The 19,075-nt window shown below is 38.9% G+C and overlaps 1 protein-coding gene across 2 annotated transcripts in view; it reads right to left on the bottom strand.

Moving 5' to 3' along the window:
- LOC142463370 (uromodulin-like) overlaps positions 1-17,548 on the bottom strand; it is a 28,216-nt gene extending 10,668 nt beyond the window's left edge. The window contains exons 1-11 of one of the 2 annotated variants that reach the window (XM_075566024.1): positions 17,373-17,548; positions 16,763-16,804; positions 16,160-16,315; positions 13,115-13,353; positions 12,567-12,692; positions 10,955-11,129; positions 8,813-8,950; positions 8,599-8,613; positions 3,860-3,874; positions 1,280-2,074; positions 1,088-1,192 (exon numbers count right to left, since the gene is read on the bottom strand). In XM_075566024.1, the coding sequence (XP_075422139.1) occupies positions 1,088-1,192; positions 1,280-2,074; positions 3,860-3,874; positions 8,599-8,613; positions 8,813-8,950; positions 10,955-11,129; positions 12,567-12,692; positions 13,115-13,353; positions 16,160-16,315; positions 16,763-16,804; positions 17,373-17,469 (1,903 nt within the window). In that variant the 5' untranslated portion in view covers positions 17,470-17,548. The remainder of the gene's footprint in view (positions 1-1,087; positions 1,193-1,279; positions 2,075-3,859; positions 3,875-8,598; positions 8,614-8,812; positions 8,951-10,954; positions 11,130-12,566; positions 12,693-13,114; positions 13,354-16,159; positions 16,316-16,762; positions 16,805-17,372) is intronic. The other variant, XM_075566025.1, reaches the window with a different exon arrangement.
- Between the last annotated feature and the right edge of the window lie 1,527 nt (positions 17,549-19,075).

Below are 19,075 nucleotides of genomic sequence, written 5' to 3'. Positions count from 1 at the left end.
GGGGGCCAGAAGTGGGCTGGTTACATTTGGCTGGAATTCAGACCAATCAGCCTCTGATGTCAACTTTATTTTTGATAATAGGAACACACCATTAGAGTAGATATATTGTATAGCCCCCCTTAGCCAAAACTAGATACATTGTGTAGTATCACTTAAGGGGTTGCACCTGTATCCTTTTGTACCTGGCTGAATACAATTATAGATCAACCAGCCACTGCTATATACAGTAATAACTCCATTATTAGATAATAATTGGAATAGCTAACACACAAAGTATCAAGTTGACACTGAAATATTAAACAAAGATACAGCAATGTTAGAAAGCAGTTATAAGTATGAGATTGCTGTCCGGTTATTTCACAGATTACTATACCCAGACACAGTCACTGCTGCTATCATTGCTGGAGCAAATACTGCACAAGTATTGCAATGGCTGCCTGGGCACTCTGAGTAGTAATTGCACTGTATACACAGTACATGTGCAGCTCATAACAGAGAACTCAGTATTATAGCAATCAGAGTACTAGACTTGTAATTGCTCAGTGTTCCTACTATTTCTATACTTTAAATAATGTAAATAGTATTTCTCCAACCTATCTTATGTTTTATATGGATGAATTTTGGGGTATTTAAATGATCTACTTTCATTTTAATATTAAAAGTTATGTTTTATTTGCCACTCGATTGCATCATTGAAGGAGTACTTGGACACAGCCCCTTTCCTTTATCAATATTCTGTATCATCCTTCCCAGCTTGCACCCTATTAGTAGCTGAGGGGTTGAGTGGGATACTATGCATTCTGAAGAATATATTCCCCTGTATTTTATTATTGCCTTTTCTAAATACAACATCCATTGATTAATCCTATTTTTGTTGGTGAAATGTTACTTGACTGTTTTTCTGACTGACGCAATTACGTAGTATAATATAATTTGGCTCTCAGCAAATGGAATGAAATATAAATTTGCTCTGAGATTTAGACAAAGCTTCATATTCCTCTTACAGTAAATCAAGTAGTATTAAAGAAAGTATTTTTAGAACTATATACCTATATGCCATGGTCATATGTTGAACCATTGTACATACCAGATACTTTAGATATATTTTTGCAGTAGCAACCATGGATCCCATCAACTAGCCTGCATTCTTCATCATCTGCACACGCACAGGAATCAATAACTGTGGCTGGATCTGAATGACAATATAATGTTGTATTATTTCAGAGTTTCCAGGCAATATTGATACTAATGATATTTTAGATTATTTTTTCTTACTTGCCTGTACAATATCCCACATTGCAAGTTGCAGTTCCACTTAATTTGTAAACATGGTATCCTCCAGGGCAAGCCTTAATTTTTAAATCTTTTGGCCAAGTGCAACATTGGCCATACCAATTGGTACAAACAGTTCGGATTACAATTCCATCGATGGGTCGAGGATGGGATCCAGATAACCACATTGGGGCATTAGTACCACAGCTAGATGTAGGAATACAAACTTCTGGCATGCGAATTCCTCCTCTTCCAATGAATCGATACCATCCAAACATGGAATTGTCACAAATCCATTGATTGACATCTATAATGGACGAGCTTCTCCGTGGATCGTTAAGAGTGGTATAGTTGAAACACGGATCAGTACAGGAATAAGATCCCTTGTATTTGGTGCAGTCTTTACCAAACCCACACACGGCTGTTGTGCATTCATCAAACTCACAGTCAAATCCATCTCCAATGTAACCAGGGGGACAGGAGCATGAATAAGAGCCTTGGTAATTTGTGCAAATTGCTTGTGCATGGCATTTGTTTAGCTCTGGTCTTGAACACTCGTCTATATCAACACATGTTTTATCTGAAGACATTACATACCCATTATAACAGACACAAGTGTATGAGCCATACGTGTTTTTACAGCTACCATAGGTACAGGTGTATGACAAATAATTACTACATTCATCATAATCTGAACAATTATAACCATCGCCTATGAAACCATATTTGCAAGTGCATGTATAGATATGGAGATATTCTTCACACGTAGCATTGATGTGACATTTTGAGCATTGATCTGTACCTGAATAGAAACAAGAATCAACAATTCAATTAACAATTTAGTGACATTGACAGATAAAAAGTAGAGACAACACCTAATGAAGATGGAACTACAATGTACAACCTAGAAGCTGATCTATTAACGGGGGAAGTTTGAATCAGCCTCTTCTGTGCACAAAAAGGAGCACACATGAGGTTCCTGGGATATATGCTAATAGGAGTAATTTAAGTATAATTTGCATACCTTATTAGCATATATCCCAGGTATCTCCGGTGAGCTCCTTTCTGTGCACAGGTGTCTCTCCATGTGCTGTTTTAGGGGATAAATATAGCACTTGGTCTTCTGGTAAAGTCGGATTCTTTCTCCCCTGTAAAATTTATTTTTTAGGGTCTGGAGGGAGCTAACGCCACCTTTAGGTAACACAGGTTACACAGCTTTGTGGATTGGCGTTAACCCCAGGGAACATAATGTCTGTTACTGATTTTGATAACATGATGTTCTGAACCCTGACAATGGAGTTTTTTTGATCTGGGTCTTAGTCTTTCAAATGTGAATTGCTTGTAATGTTTATTATCTACATTTCCAACAAAATAATTCCTCCAGCTTAATTTGTTAAACTAAACATTTCTTACATGACATGTAGGTCTACATAGATATACATTTATTAGACACCTAAAATAATATTTTTTTGACAGTATTACTATAATTGGTGCCTTTTAAGAACCACAAAACCCAATGAAACTATTGTATCTGCTGAAGTTTTACCAGTATGTTCCAATGACAAAGGAGAGAGACTCCCGTCCCTTACACATGCCTAGTCCTTAAATAATGGTGATATCCAGCTTAACAATGTGATCAAGAATACATTGTACCAGTTCCCTTTCTTTATATTGGACACTGTGACAGGGTAAATAAAAGCCACCAGCTATATGCCTGGAAAACCTATGTCTAGTCTGCAGTGCAGCAGTGACTAGGTTAACTTCAGCTGGGAACCTCAGGACAATTAGTTGGATCCCAGCTGCCTAATCAAGGTGTGTTACAACCCCAGGCTGTAGACACATGTGGCTGCCTGTTGAGGAGAGAGGAGTAAGCTACTGAAGAGATTACTGATTCAAGGTCTGTGAGCAAAGTAGATGAATTATGAACTGTCTGTCCTCTGCATAGAAAAGGGTAGCTGCCTTATTTTTAGACTGTCTGCTAAAGAGAACTGTTTTGTTTGGTCTGCTGAAGAAAAAGCCATTTTTTCCTTTTGTTTGCTGATGAAAAGCTATTTTTGTTTTTGTGTGCTGTATATCTTTTAAGGCTAAATAAATAAGCCTTGTCAAGAAACCCGCGTGTGTAGTTGCATGTACCCTGCAACAGACACGTACAGAAATATTCACTTTATTGTATCAATCAACCCGGCTCAGCCGCTACGGATTTCAGCAGATCAATCTCAGAAAGGGCAACTCGCCTTTTGCAGATTTTTCGTTTTTTTTAACAATCCAATCCGCGGATCTTGCAAAACGCTAACAGATTTTAAGAATTCAATCCACGGATTCAGCGATCCGCATGCGGATTGTTACAGTTCACCAGCGGGTTGTATTCAATGGCGGGTTTGTAGTAATCTGTGCGGATTGAAACTGAATGTCAAACTCTGGAAATTCCGGGAAACAGATGTGGACTGGTTCGCCCATCTCTAGCGGTCAGTGCGGTCAGTGCGGTCAGTGCGGTCAGCCGCTTCGAAGCATATTCAATATCCCCTAGTCTTAGTCTTGTAATGAAATGTCTATTTTATCAATAATGTTTATAGGGAAATTTACTTACATGAAATGTTGGTGGCTGTAAAAGAAAAAAAATAGTAGTATTGTCATTAAAAATCAAATATAAAGAACTATTAAACATTATAAAGGGTCTACATATGTATTGCATTAACTGTGCTAGGAACTGTTAATGAAACATTTCTGCATTATTACACTTCTATATTTGTTTTTTAGGAGCTACTAAAAATAGATACTGATAATTGTTTTCATATGTTGGACACAATGGGGCCGATGCAGAGAACTGCGAGAATGGCCATTCGCCAGACTTAAAATTCTCCATGTTTTTGGCGGATTCCCCTCGCAGTATGCAGGAAGGTGCGCATACCTGTGAGAGGAATCCGGCAGAGAGATGGCGAGCCCTGGCGATAATGGCTCCGCTGGTGAGGTCTGTCAGCAGAGAGCGAGATCCGCCTCTCTCTGCACAAATCTCGGCGGCAAAAAAAAAATGTGTTCATATCAATAGGATTGCTATTGTAGATGTGCAGGGGGTCTCCGGAGATGAATCGCGTTGGTTTTATGTCCTGGGACCCCCTGCTTCCCGACATACCAGCCCCGTTATGAGGTGCCGGTATCTCCTATGCATTGAGATAGCCCGATCACGTGGCGCGGGACATTTCCATTCATAGGAGATACTGGCACCTCATAAAGGTGCCTGTATCTCGGGAAGCAGGAGGTCCCCAGACATAAAACCAACATAAAACCGACCCTCTGCACATGTACACTAATAATAAAAATACAGTAATGCTGCTTCATTACCTTACCGGCTATCCGTTAAGGCAATAAAGGGGTTAAGTCACAGTAGCATGTTTATTGGGGACAATGGCCCCCAATAAACATTGCAATGCACAGCACAATCAGGCTCTGTGCCCCCAACAACACCTAAACCCCCCTTTTATACATAACCCATAGTAATTTTTTAGGCACAGGATTGGTACTATAGGCTGGCGGTGGCCCTCGGGTGTTGCCTGCAGTATCAAGTCTGTGCCCAAAAAAATTATTACAAGACACATAAATACTTTCACATACATACACCCCACCCTCCTACCCACCCTTGTGAGGCATAACCACCATCACCCCCAACACACTGGGAGGCCTACCGTCCGTCCCTTGGGGACAATACCCCCTACCCCAAAAACCCACATTCAAAACAATACGCACACCCGCAAGAAGCATAACAATTATTAAAAAACTATACATAACCCACCCACACCATAAAGCAAATATATTGTGGTGTTACTTAACCCCTTAATAACAATAACTGTTAATAAGCGCTAAAGTAATTCATGGGATAAGCCACCCTTTACCCATTCATTTGTAGAGTGGCTTCATCATTCTCTTTTTATATATATATATATATATATATATATATATATATATATATATACACATATATATATATATATATATATATATATATATATATACACACATATATCTATATATATATATACACACATATATCTATATATCTATCTATATAGATATATATATATACCATAATACTGAGTTAAGTTATGGTGAGTAAAAAAAGTGACAAAAACCCTCCACAGGAAAGCAAATATGCAAATACAACTGTATGCTCATCTGCATGTCTTAGGCAGGTCTGCAACCCCGCCTTTCCCCATCATCACCCAGCATACAGCACTTCCACTGCAGCAAGGGATTCTGGGAAATGACATGCAAATGAGCACACAGTGTCACTTTTTGTCTCAAAAACCATTTTAACATGGTTCCCTATAGGCTTAAGCTTGCTGCATGGTCACAGCTTTGAGCACAGCCAGGGTTAAGGTGCATACCCAGAAAACCACCCACAGAGAGCTGTTTCGACCTTGATGGGTCTCATCAGTGTGGGGTTGATTTTAACTGGGTATGCATGAGAGGCTATGGGATAGGCTATACCATAATACTGAGTTAAGTTATGGTGAGTAAAAAAAGTGACAAAAACCCTCCACAGGAAAGCAAATATGCAAATACAACTGTATGCTCATCTGCATGTCTTAGGCAGGTCTGCAACCCCGCCTTTCCCCATCATCACCCAGCATACAGCACTTCCACTGCAGCAAGGGATTCTGGGAAATGACATGCAAATGAGCACACAGTGTCACTTTTTGCCTCAAAAACCATTTTAACATGGTTCCCTATAGGCTTAAGCTTGCTGCATGGTCACAGCTTTGAGCACAGCCAGGGTTAAGGTGCATACCCAGAAAACCACCCACAGACAGCTGTTTCTTTTTTATTTATTTTTTATTTTAATTTGCAAAGATAACGATTCACATATTAACAACCAGTAAGTATCCCTTTACAAAAGGTAATAAACAAAAAACATCACTATACATTCCTTATAATGCCAAGACAAAACAAACTACACAATGGCAAAATAAAATTTCCATTTTGTACTAAGTAACATTCAAAAGGAAACACAAAAACAACCACCCGAAACATTACATTTTATACTTTCTGTATTTCCCTTTCTTTAAGGACTCTTTCTACTTGCTCTTTCATACACCGTGCCTCTGCATTGCTCTTTGCGATGACCTTTAGAAATTCATAGAGTTTTTCTACTGTAGCGAAACCAAGTTCTTCCCTATACTTCCTATTAAAGAGAATGATGAAGCCACTCTACAAATGAATGGGTAAAGGGTGGCTTAACCCATTAATTACTTTAGCGCTTATTAACCGTTATTGTTATTAAGGGGTTAAGTAACACCACAATATATTTGCTATATGATGTGTGTGGGTTATGTATAGTTTATTAGTAATTGTTATGTTTATTGCGGATGTGTGTATTGTTTTGAATGTGGGTATTGGGGGTAGGGGGTATTGTCACCAAGGGACGGACGGTAGGCCTCCCGTGTGTTGGGGGTGATGGTGGTTATGCCTCACAGGGGTGGGTAGTGGGGGTTGGGCTTAGCACTTCAGAGTGGTGGGTGAGGATGGGTTAACCCCTTAATGACGGTAGCGGTTAATAACCACTACGGTAATTCAGTGGTTAGGGGACATAACATTGGCTACTGTTATGCTTATTTATTTCAAAGTATTTCTGTGTGTTTTACTTATTTTTTGGGTGCACAGACTTGATACTGCAGCCAAGCGGGGACCCCTGCGGGAACACCCGAGGACCAGGCTATAGTGTCATTGCTGTGCATGCCAAAAATGATATGGAACTGAAGGGGTTCCCTGTGTATTTCTTTATATATATAACAACAGTGGTTGTTTATGGGTTGCGGGTGGGTCGCTTGAGGGCTTAACCCATTCATGACCGTTGCGGTATTAACCGCTATGGTAATGAAGGGGTTAAGTTGACCCGCAACCCCCCCGAAAACCATAAACACCCCCCCCCAATTCCTACTACCCCCTTATTCCACTGCTGTTCCCCACAGAAAGCATGGTAATGGATGGTTAACCCCTTCATTGCCTTAGCGGTTGCCCGCGAAGGCAATGAATTGGGCTGTTAATGCATTATTCCTGCTTCGGATGCATGGGGGGGGGGGCTTCGGTGCTGATATTACTGGGTATCAGCTCTGGAGCCCCCCTGCATCAATCCGAGGCAGGAAAAGGGCCAGATTATTTTTCTATGTCCCCTATCGCCGCTCAGCTCCAGTTTCTTGCCAACTTTTGTTGACGGAGCGATTTGGAGAAAATCTCTCCATTTTATAGCCGCGATCAGTGCCGAGATGCTGATCGGGGCTACTAGAATACGGCGGGTTTTAAAACTGGCGAGATATTGCTTCTCGCCACCCGCGCGGCAAGTTTTTTTTCCAGAAACAAAAACTGGCGGATTTTCCTCATCTCGACAGTTTTTCGCCATTTACTGAATTGCTGTAGGCATATTTGGCAACAAAACTGGCGAGATAGGGCTTCTCGCAGCTCTCTGCATAGGCCCCAATATCTTGAGTTTACAAAACCACAATACTTTGATTGAGATGCATCTATCTACACCGTTACTTTAAATACCGTATGAAACTTGTATTATGAAATATTAGTGTCAGTGATTAGTGCCCTTATCTGTACATTGAAAGATTAGTGCCCTTATCTGTACATTGATCTGTACATTGATAAATTGATTTCCTACTCCAGATCTTCCTCATCTCCAGTCCTCAGGGACCCCAAACACTCCAGGTTTTAAGGATATCCTCACATTAGCACAGGTGGCTCAATCATTTTGACCGAACCACCGGGCTCAAGCAGGGGTATCCTTAAAACCTGGACTGTTAGGGGTCCTTGAGGACTGGAGATAGGAACCATGGTACTAGCCTATAAAGGTGTCATTTTACTCCTTGAAGTTATTTAAAACAATAAAGGGAAAATTTATGTATTTAACTGTATTTGTAACCATGTATTGTCTGTCATCTTAACTCTGTTCCCAGGACATATTTGAAAACGATAGGTAACTCTCAATGTATTACTTCCTGGTAACACATTTTATAAATAAATAAATGTAGTCTAGAAACATGTCCTGTCACTGAGAGATGTTATTAAAGTGGGTCATACATGATTGCTACTATCTGTTGAAGTTCTATCACGTCCCCACTATGGAGAGCAGGTATGAAACACCTAAACACACTGATACAAATAAGAATATTATTTAGAAAAATGATGAGTTAAACAGTATAACACAGCTACATTTTATGAAGTTAAATCAAGGGTTGACGATATACCTGAACTATATACCCTTCCTTATATAGCACAATACATATTTCCTACATCCAATTATCTGTAATGTTTATATGGAAATTCACTTACATGATGCGTTGGTGGCTACAAAAAGAGAAAAGGAAAGATAATTAATAACACTGCATTGTGGACTTTAAATGTCAAGTGTGAGGCACCATTAAAAGTGACCAGGGAATCCCTGTATGCATATTAGATGCTGACAATCCCTTAAACAGTGTGGTATATGGATAATTACAGTGATGTTCCATTGTTAATACAGGAGCATTAGATATTTGTACTATACCTCTGAATCCTTCAATGCGCACAGAATTGGGGCCTGAAGCTCTGATATCTATTCTCCAAATCCCAATTTTAGGATTTTCCAGAAGCAGTAATGAACCCCAGACTTGTGACAAAATGTTCCTGGTTTTTTCTTCAAAACCTACAAAAAAATGAAAACCTCTTTTATATGAAGTGCTAAAAAATAACTTAGTTAACATTACACAACTAACTGTTTCATTAACACAAACATGGTCAGTGCATACAAGCAAAATATATTACATAAACTGCATATATATATATAATATATGTGTATACATTTACATAATAACTAATGCTTACTATCGTTGCAGGATTTTAACAGGTGTTTAAGGAAACAGTTACAGTAACAGAACATTATCACTAAACTACTGTAGCTGCTTTGACACCTGCTATTTATTTAAATGAATTAAAATGTATCTGCCTTTAGAATAAGGCTCGTATGATCTCTCCGCCGAAGAAAACTGTTCATTATTCTGTGTATCACGTTTAAGAAACCCGTTAATGCAAGTTCTTACCCAGAAGTTTTTTGTCAAATATTTTAGTGAAAAATGTTGGACAGAAATACAAAATGTGTTAAATCCCGATGTGAGTCTTGGCATTCAGTGCCTCTAAACTACTGAATATTGAAAATAGGTGCAAGTAATGTACTTTTATTGATAGATGTTATGAGGCAAAGGGTGAACTTACCAGAACACTCTCCCACTGAATGTTTCTGAATGCCTCTCTGGAATATCATCCTGGATGGCCCTCCGCCGACTTAAACTTAACATGGCAAAAACAGAGCTCCTTATACTTCCTCCCAAACCTGGCCCTACTATCTACTTCCACATTACTGTTGGAAATATGATCATTCACCCAGTAGCCCAAGCACGCTGCCTAGGGGTCACACTCGATTCCTCCCTCTCATTCTCCTCTCACATTCAAAACGTTTCTAAAACTTGTCGCTTTTTCCTCCGCCATATCACAGAGATACGCCCTTTCCTCTGTTACTCGACTGCTAAAACTCTGACTCAGGCCCTCATTCTCTCCCGTCTCGATTACTACAACCTCCTGCTGTCTGGCCTTCCTGCCTCTCACCTGTCTCCCCTACAATCTATCCTAAAGGCTGCTGCCAGAATCACTCTACTCTTTCCTAAATCTGTCTCTGCGTTTCCCCTCCTGAAATCCCTCTCCTGGCTTCCGATCAAATCCCACATCTCACACACAATTCTCCTGCTCACTTTTAAAGCTTTACACTCTTTTGCCCCTCCTTACATCTCAGCCCTAATTTCTTGCTATGCACCATCCCGACTCTTGCGTTCTTCTCAAGGATGTCTTCTTTCTACCCCCTTTGTATCTAAAGCTCTCTCCCGCCTTAAAACTTTCTCACTTTCTGCCCCGCACCTCTGGAATGCCCTTCTCCTCAATACCCGACTAGCACCCTCTCTGTCCACCTTTAAGACCCACCTAAAGACACATTTGCTTAAAGAAGCATATGTATAGCACTGGTTTAATCCTGGACACATGATACATAAAGCTTGGCCCCCTGCAGACGCACTTACTAGAATTCCCTCCTACTGTCTCTATATGTTCCCCTACCTACCAATTAGATTGCAAGTTCCTTGGAGCAGGGACTCCTCTTCCTTAATGTTACTTTTATGTCTGAAGCACATAACCACGACTTGTTATTTATATTATTTGTTTTTTATATGATTACAACATGTATTACTACAGTGAAGCGCTATGTACATTTATAAATAAAGACATACAGTACTGCCCTTGTAAGTTCTCCCTAATTACCACCCACCACTACTAAGCTCTTCGGGGCAGGGACTCATTTTCTTATTGTTACAGTCCTGTCTGAAGTGCTTATTCCCATTATGTGTTATTATATTATGTCACATGTTTTACTGCTGTGACGCGCTATGTACGGGAATGGCGCTATATAAATAAAGAAATACACTCAGTACATACATACACCATAATTTAATTTATATGTTACAGTCATTTGGTATACTGTATGTTGCATGTTGGTCCCTAATACATTTTCACAACCTGCAACAAACCAACACTTTATGAAGAATATGGGTACTAGAACGTTAACTAGCTTGTATGTATGCAATGCTAGGAGGTGTATAGTACTTACCAGTAGGTCCAACAAGTCTCACGGAATTAACCGATCCATCTGTAGTTACCATTATTGCACTAAAATTAGCTGTAACTGAAAAGTTGCTAGAATCGCTGTAACTCAGTTCTTTCGAGAACAATCGTATTGAGCTGTTAACAGGTGTCCGAAGCATGTAGTCCAGGTAATATAGCATCTTAAACAAATAATTCAATTTTTTTAACAATTGTCCTTAATGTATAAAAGCATCTAAAACATAGCAATTAAATATTTAGCATTATTTAAAAACAAAATAATATTTATGTACTGTACAGTAACTTTATGTATTACTGTGTGTATTTTTAAATACATTGTCAATTTCTGATTTAATTTTAAATTTTAAATTAAACCGTCAATGTACATGCCTCTTTTCCTCAACACCTCCACCTCTACTATTTGTGCAATCATTTGAATTAAATGATCTGTGTAAATGGAAGCATTCCACTTCCCCAATATTACAGACAATATTGTCTTCATGAAACAAAAGAGATACAAGCGCAAATAACACTACTTAAATGTGAATAAGTGATAAAGGTTAATTAAAACTGTCCTTGATAGAAATGCAGTTCCCAAATTAGGACTCCAACCCAGTCCAAATACAGAAATGATGAAAATATAGGGGCACAAATTCATCCAGTTACATAAAGGGAAATAAATAAACAACAATAGTGCTACACTGTAAAACAATTAGCCCCTGAGGAAGTCTAATTACAGACGAAACGCGTAGGACGAAGTCTTGCAGTCCTGAGACTTTGGGGGGACATTCACTCATTGTTGGTGGACTTCAGCCTAGAATAAGTTCCAATATTCAGCCAAGTGACTGCCTGTCGGCCGTGCAGCAGGAGCAGAAGATGTTGGGGGGTGCTGCTTGTCCAGTTCCTGTGTTGTGACCCAGGGTGGTCTGAATGCTCACCTCAAAGATACTAATGTAAGTGAATTACTTTGTGTATTTTAATAATTAAAGCGATCTTCACTATATTGCTCTGTTTTTCTTGTATGTGGATTCCCCTCCCCTTACCCTCCCTGTGGATCATTTGGGAAATCGTTTGTGGCTGTGTGAAAGTAGCTACCAGGATAATTTTTGCGTTTGTTACTCAAAACAACATAACTGTCTAACTTTCACGTGGGACACGTGAGTCTAACAATCAAAGATTGATCCACACTTGTTACGAATTGTTTTACAGTGTTGAACTATTGTTATTAATTTATTTCCCTTTATGTCCCTGCATGAATCTGAGCCCCTATATTTTCGTCAATCTTGTCTTCATGAAATATACATACAGATGTAGCGTGTTCCCCGGATAACACAACATATCTTGATAAAAAGCAGGATAACGCATATTTTACATTGGATTTAATGGCAGTTATAATGCAGAATATCGTAACATATCCCAATATAAAACACTAGAGGGGACAATAAACAACTATAGCACTTAGGGTTGCTGACGGCTTCTCTGTGATGACTCTGGTCCATGGTCAACAGATATGCAGACACTTATGTGTGGCGGACATTGTATTCACCATGGGGAGTCTGTGATGTCCATCCTTTTATTAATAATAAGCTCTAAAGATATAAGCAAATGTTGTTACTTACTTCAATCGGGATTGGGTTGTGATTGATTTGAAATATATGGCCAAAACTTTGAGACGCAATATCTTTGTAAATCTGGAAATCAGGACCACCAGTATTGAAGCAGTATCCGGAAAGCACAAAAATGACCTAATAAATTAAAATAGAAATTGGACCAATTGGTGCGATGAAGATTAAGAACAGTTCTAAGCTTCCTGAAGTCTGTCCCAGCACCCCAAATGTCACATACAGTAGTGTAAAATACAACATGGTTAAATGATTCTAGGTACTGTGTGGCTGTGCACATGGGCACATGCAGTGTCTATAAACCTTCATTGGCACTAAGTGGGCATCTTCAGCCATGTCGTTATCATTATGTTTGGGCACTTCTTTGTTCTGCATCATGAAGGTGCTTGTGGATTGCAAACAAACACTATAGTAATATTGATAGTATCTTAATGTTATATTAATACTGTAATATCATGGTATTGTTACGGAGAACAGACAGGAGATGCTGATACAGAGTATTTATTCTGTACTCGTTCATAGAGAGATCCTTTGCAATGTCCTACCTTTGATTGTTTAGCATTTAGAAGTGAAAATATGCGAGTCACTGTGGAGTTATCATTGTAATCTTTTGCAGGCCCATCTGTTGTAACTACAATGAGAGAACTGGGTGGGCTATTTTCCAAGGCTAGCAGCAGTCCCGCCATTGCCGGTTCTGGGCAGTCGCCTCCACCATAAGAATAAAGGTTATTCACATATTTGCCAAATTCTGTTGCTGATCGTGTGATATAAACCGGTCCCACAACTGTACAATGGAAATTATGATTAATTATAGCCAATCATAACAAATGTTTAAATAGCTGTTTTTAATTGCAAAACAGGCCATTTGGGATTAATTCTACACTCTTTAACCCTCTGATTTCTTTATTCTGAATTAACATGGAATATTGCCCAATATTAATCTCCAATTCTCTCCACTTGTGAAAAAATGTCAATAGTCTTTCATCTTGGTCAAAGAAAAAGGTCCCTATAGCTTAGTATCTCATATTCTTCATTGCTGAATGGGCTACTAGAACAACAGAGAACAAGTCACTCCTAGATTCAGATGAATACAAAAAGGATGGGGGAGCACAATGGTTGGAAACAGGCAGTGTTAGAGAACTGGTGATTGCTTTTTAAGGTGAAGCGGTTATATCTTGAGCGGATGTGTTAGCTCAGGTGTCTAATCTCTAATTGGAAGGATAGGCACACATGGGTGTACGTGTGTTGGTGTGAAGGTGAAATGAAATAAAGATATATAAAACTTACACGGCCTTGTGTAAGCCCTGTCACATCAAGGTTTCTTTGGGAGTCCCGTGTGCTTCTGATGAGGCTTTTCTTCTTGCGATGCGGGTTCTTCTTCTTGATGTAGCGGCCACTTACTTCGTTGATTCACAGTGCCACTCCAGGGGGATTTCCTCTCGTATAAATAGAAAGGAGGATAGGGTTAACACATATAATTATATATATACGTCAATGTGGGGGGGGGGGGGGGGATGGTGTGTTTTATGAACCACCAAGGAGATAGTATACTATATATTATAGTTTAACACTCACACGGACCAGTGTGAGTGTAATCCTATCTTGGTATCTTGTACACTTCTAGGTGTTGCCCAATCAAAATATCAGATGATGAAAGGGTGGGGTATAAGGGTATTGATGGTAAATATAACACGATACTCACACGGGCCAGTGTGAGTACACACTCTTAGCGGTATCTTGCTCTTCTATTCCAGTTGTAGGTGCTGGTGAAGGTGGGGTTAATATAAAAGACACTAATGTCTGGAGGGTAAAAACACTAACTTTAATAAAACATGAAAAATAAAAAACAAACACAGAATATAATTCTGTGGAAGGTAAAAGCAAGGGGTAGACAGTGTGGTGTTTAGTTGTAGGGAGTCTCTCTCTTCCGCGTCCGGATGGAGAGCTGCAACTGCACCTCCGCCTCCTCTGAAATGTGCTTTAAAATGTTCCAGGTGAAGAGCAACGCGTTTCGTCCAAGTACTGGACTTCCTCACTTCTACAGAGCCTGAGGAAGTCCAGTACTTGGACGAAACGCGTTGCTCTTCACCTGGAACATTTTAAAGCACATTTCAGAGGAGGCGGAGGTGCAGTTGCAGCTCTCCATCCGGACGCGGAAGAGAGAGACTCCCTACAACTAAACACCACACTGTCTACCCCTTGCTTTTACCTTCCACAGAATTATATTCTGTGTTTGTTTTTTATTTTTCATGTTTTATTAAAGTTAGTGTTTTTACCCTCCAGACATTAGTGTCTTTTATATTAACCCCACCTTCACCAGCACCTACAACTGGAATAGAAGAGCAAGATACCGCTAAGAGTGTGTACTCACACTGGCCCGTGTGAGTATCGTGTTATATTTACCATCAATACCCTTATACCCCACCCTTTCATCATCTGATATTTTGATTGGGCAACACCTAGAAGTGTACAAGATACCAAGATAGGATTACACTCACACTGGTCCGTGTGAGTGTTAAACTATAATATATAGTATACTATCTCCTTGGTGGTTCATAAAACACACCATCCCCCCCCCCCCACATTGACGTATATATATAATTATATGTGTTAACCCTATCCTCCTTTCTATTTATACGAGAGGAAATCCCCCTGGAGTGGCACTGTGAATCAACGAAGTAAGTGGCCGCTACATCAAGAAGAAGAACCCGCATCGCAAGAAGAAAAGCCTCATCAGAAGCACACGGGACTCCCAAAGAAACCTTGATGTGACAGGGCTTACACAAGGCCGTGTAAGTTTTATATATCTTTATTTCATTTCACCTTCACACCAACACACGTACACCCATGTGTGCCTATCCTTCCAATTAGAGATTAGACACCTGAGCTAACACATCCGCTCAAGATATAACCGCTTCACCTTAAAAAGCAATCACCAGTTCTCTAACACTGCCTGTTTCCAACCATTGTGCTCCCCCATCCTTTTTGTATTCATTACCTATAAGGGTCCTGGATAGATCCTGCTGGGGTTCCGAGTCACGAGAGGATACCACTCGAAAACCATTTACAGGCAGTATTACACCACTCTTTTTATACTTCTGCACATCAGATAAACTACATAGAGATAGCGCCCGGGTACCTCCCCAAACAAACTCCTAGATTCAGGGCATTTTATTTAGCAGAACCAACACCTTGTTTTTAAGAGAAAAGGGACGTTGTGAGAATTTGAAGTTTGCCTATAGAATGCCTCCCATTTTTTCCAGTTTACCCTACTCTGTCTCTCTTATAACTTCCATCCTCCCATGTCTTTTACAACCGTTTATAGTTTTGCAACAAGCAACTGACATGTGAGAATCTGTATATTTCTTCATATTGTATGGCTGTGAAGTTAGGATGTGGGCAATTTGTCTTTAACAAACCATTCTACTCTATTCTGTGTATTCTGTATACTCTCTCCCTCTATATGAGAAAATACTATTATCTCAAAGTAAATTGTGGAGAGAAAATGTATTCCAAATATTCACAAACACCTCCACCACAGGATAAGTATGCACTGTAATAGCAGATAATAGAATATAAAAATGTCATACATGGATCATTAAATTCCGCTAGAGTATATTGCCGTTTATCACCAGGAGATAGCGCAGAAAGCCGGTTCTGTAACACCCCACTGACCGCCTTTAGTTTCCGAACATTGTCATCTGAGTTGCTAGTGGTGTCCACAGCAAATGTCAGTGATGGAAAGTCTAGGGAAAGAAGTAAAATAAATAAATGATATTGCGTTACCGCTGTCGCGATGTTGTTCCCGTAACATCATTGTGCAACTTAGCAAACTAATTGTGCCATAATGGATGCAATAACATCAGCTTCATCTGTATCGATAAGAAGGCTTTAATTATTTTGAATATTATTTGATACAGCGTTAGCAGAGGAAATGGGTTATTTGTCTTCATCATGATTTCTTGTCTAAGAAAAAAAATATAATAATGTGCATTACAATGTCTCATATATGAAACAATTTGCAAATTTATAGCTCACTTAAAACTTCCCGACATTGAAAGGCATTTTATCTATGCATGTTTACTAATTTAAACTTGGGAAACAGCGAAATACTATATAATGCTAACATCAGTCCTACAGCCAACACTAACGGTAACTTTAAAGAGATAGTAATCAAAATAAACATTTCATACCTGTTCCTGCACCACACGAGTTATTAGCTAGGGACCAGAGATCTGTAGGAATATGGGGGGAAAATGCCAATTCACTTGTTGAACAAAAGAACAATCAACAGGCAAAATGTGTGGCCATGTTTATTAAACGGTGCTATTCCATACAGTAGATAACTTTCCAGCATAGGAATACACCTTACAGCCCTAAATGAGTAACAAATGCTAAAGCTATGTAAGGAACGTATGTAGGGCTACATTTGACATAGAAACGTTTAGATCAGACCATAAATAACAAAATAAAACTTGCTACTTCATTAGTTTAAAACATGCATTTATTACTAAAAAGTCAATTTACAAAACTGAATATAATCAAGGCAAATAACTTCACAGAAAGTCTAATAGCATGCTTAAAAATAAGAGGTACATCGTCACCACATGGATTACCAAAGCGACACTTTGTTTCAGAGCTTTCTTGCCCTTTCCACAGGCTGCATTTAACAGCAATAAACACCCGGAACATGCTAAAAGATTTTCTGGTTGATAGCATGTCATTATCATAAAGTACATGCAATAAATCACCATATTAAGATTATTAGTAGCAACGGTCTTTGCTGTCGCCTGGATTACTCACTGCTAGCTGGCACGGGTATGGTTGTTATAGCGGTGGCATATTCTGGAAATGATGAAGCACAGCAAAGTAACAGTAGGGTTACACAGAGGGAAATCATGTTCAGCTCTATACAACTGGTGGTGATCTCTTCCTCACTCTAAATTGAACACACGATCCGCTCTCCTTAAATACTGCACAATCTGTTGATCACAGCCAGATTATAATTAAAGGGTCTGTTAGTTTCCGCATCTGTGATTTATACGATAAGCTTTGTTTAATTTGGTTGATTTTCTGCATACTTGAAACACTATAACGAGGTGTTTCCCCAACCTTTTTAATCCTTACAATTTCTGATAAACTTCCTGCACCCTGGAGGGTTTAGGTCCTTGGAGGAGGAGGGAGGGAAGGGGGAATTATATAAGGCAATGTGAAGTATGTGTATGTCTTCCACAGGTCTCCAATACAGCTTCATTCACTCATTCAGCTTGTTTTCAGAGGGACTGATGGCCAGCATTTGCTAACTTTATTTATTTGCATGAGTGATTCAAAGATAATATTAGTTGTACTTAATTCGCTAGTAAAGATAGGATTGAATGATAATCGGTTCAATCTTATCTTTACTAGCGAATTAAGTCCAACTAATATTATCTTTTTGGATTTAGAAATATATATCACCAACAATGAGTTATACACCAAAACCCATTTTAAAAGTACGAATGTAAACTCCTTTCTACATCCAGCAAGTGGACATGAAAGGAGATGCATTAATAATATCCCATACAGTCAGTTTTTACGCATTAGGCGCAATTGTGCTGATGTGGAAACGTTCAAGGTACAATCACAGATACTCTTTGAACGTTTTCTACAAAAGAGTTATGACAATATCATTATTGATAGAGCATATAAAAGGGCATTGAATATCAATAGGAATAAATTGATTCAACCTCAGAACAGTAAGCGAAACAAACATCATAGTGTCGCCACCAATGGAAATATGAATATATCTATTCAACCATTGGAAAATCCTGTTATTAATAACTCTACTTTACCAATCACTACATCACCTATTTTAGAACTCAATGAAACAGACCTTAAAAACACAAATGAGAGAAAAATACCATATTTTGTAACTAAATTTAATAGTTTACATAGCAAGATCAAACATATTCTTAACAAATATTGGTATATCTTACAAATGGATCCCATTTTGGCAAAGATCTTACCCAAAAGACCACCGATTGTACTTAAAAAATCCAATAATATAAAAACTATTCTGGCCCCGAGTCTCCTTAAAGGTAGTGTTTCCATTAAAAAGAAGGACCTTAGAGATCTATTGGGTTTAAAAGGTAACCACAAATGCAATAGATGTAAAATCTGTCCGAGAATGCTGACACAAGATCATTTTAAATTTAAAATGACAGATTTTAAATATGAAATCAAGAATTACATTGATTGTTTAACAACATATGTTATATACATCTTGCAATGTGGATGTGGATTACAATATGTAGGTCGCACCAAACGTCATCTTAAAATACATGTGATGGAACATCTCAGAAATATTGTTAACATTCCCAAACTATTGGCTTCTGGTAAACCACTTACACACTTGTTGTCCCATTTCAAAGATGTTCACCAGTGTAGTACAATAGGGGTCAAATATATGGGTATTGAACACATAACTACAAATGTTCGAGCTGGTAATAAAGATCTGCAAATTGCAA

Source organism: Ascaphus truei, chromosome 11, assembly GCF_040206685.1.
Source record: "Ascaphus truei isolate aAscTru1 chromosome 11, aAscTru1.hap1, whole genome shotgun sequence".
Taxonomy (NCBI): domain Eukaryota; kingdom Metazoa; phylum Chordata; class Amphibia; order Anura; family Ascaphidae; genus Ascaphus; species Ascaphus truei.
Note: the sequence above shows the minus strand (reverse complement) of the source record. Positions and strands in the feature narration are given on the sequence as shown.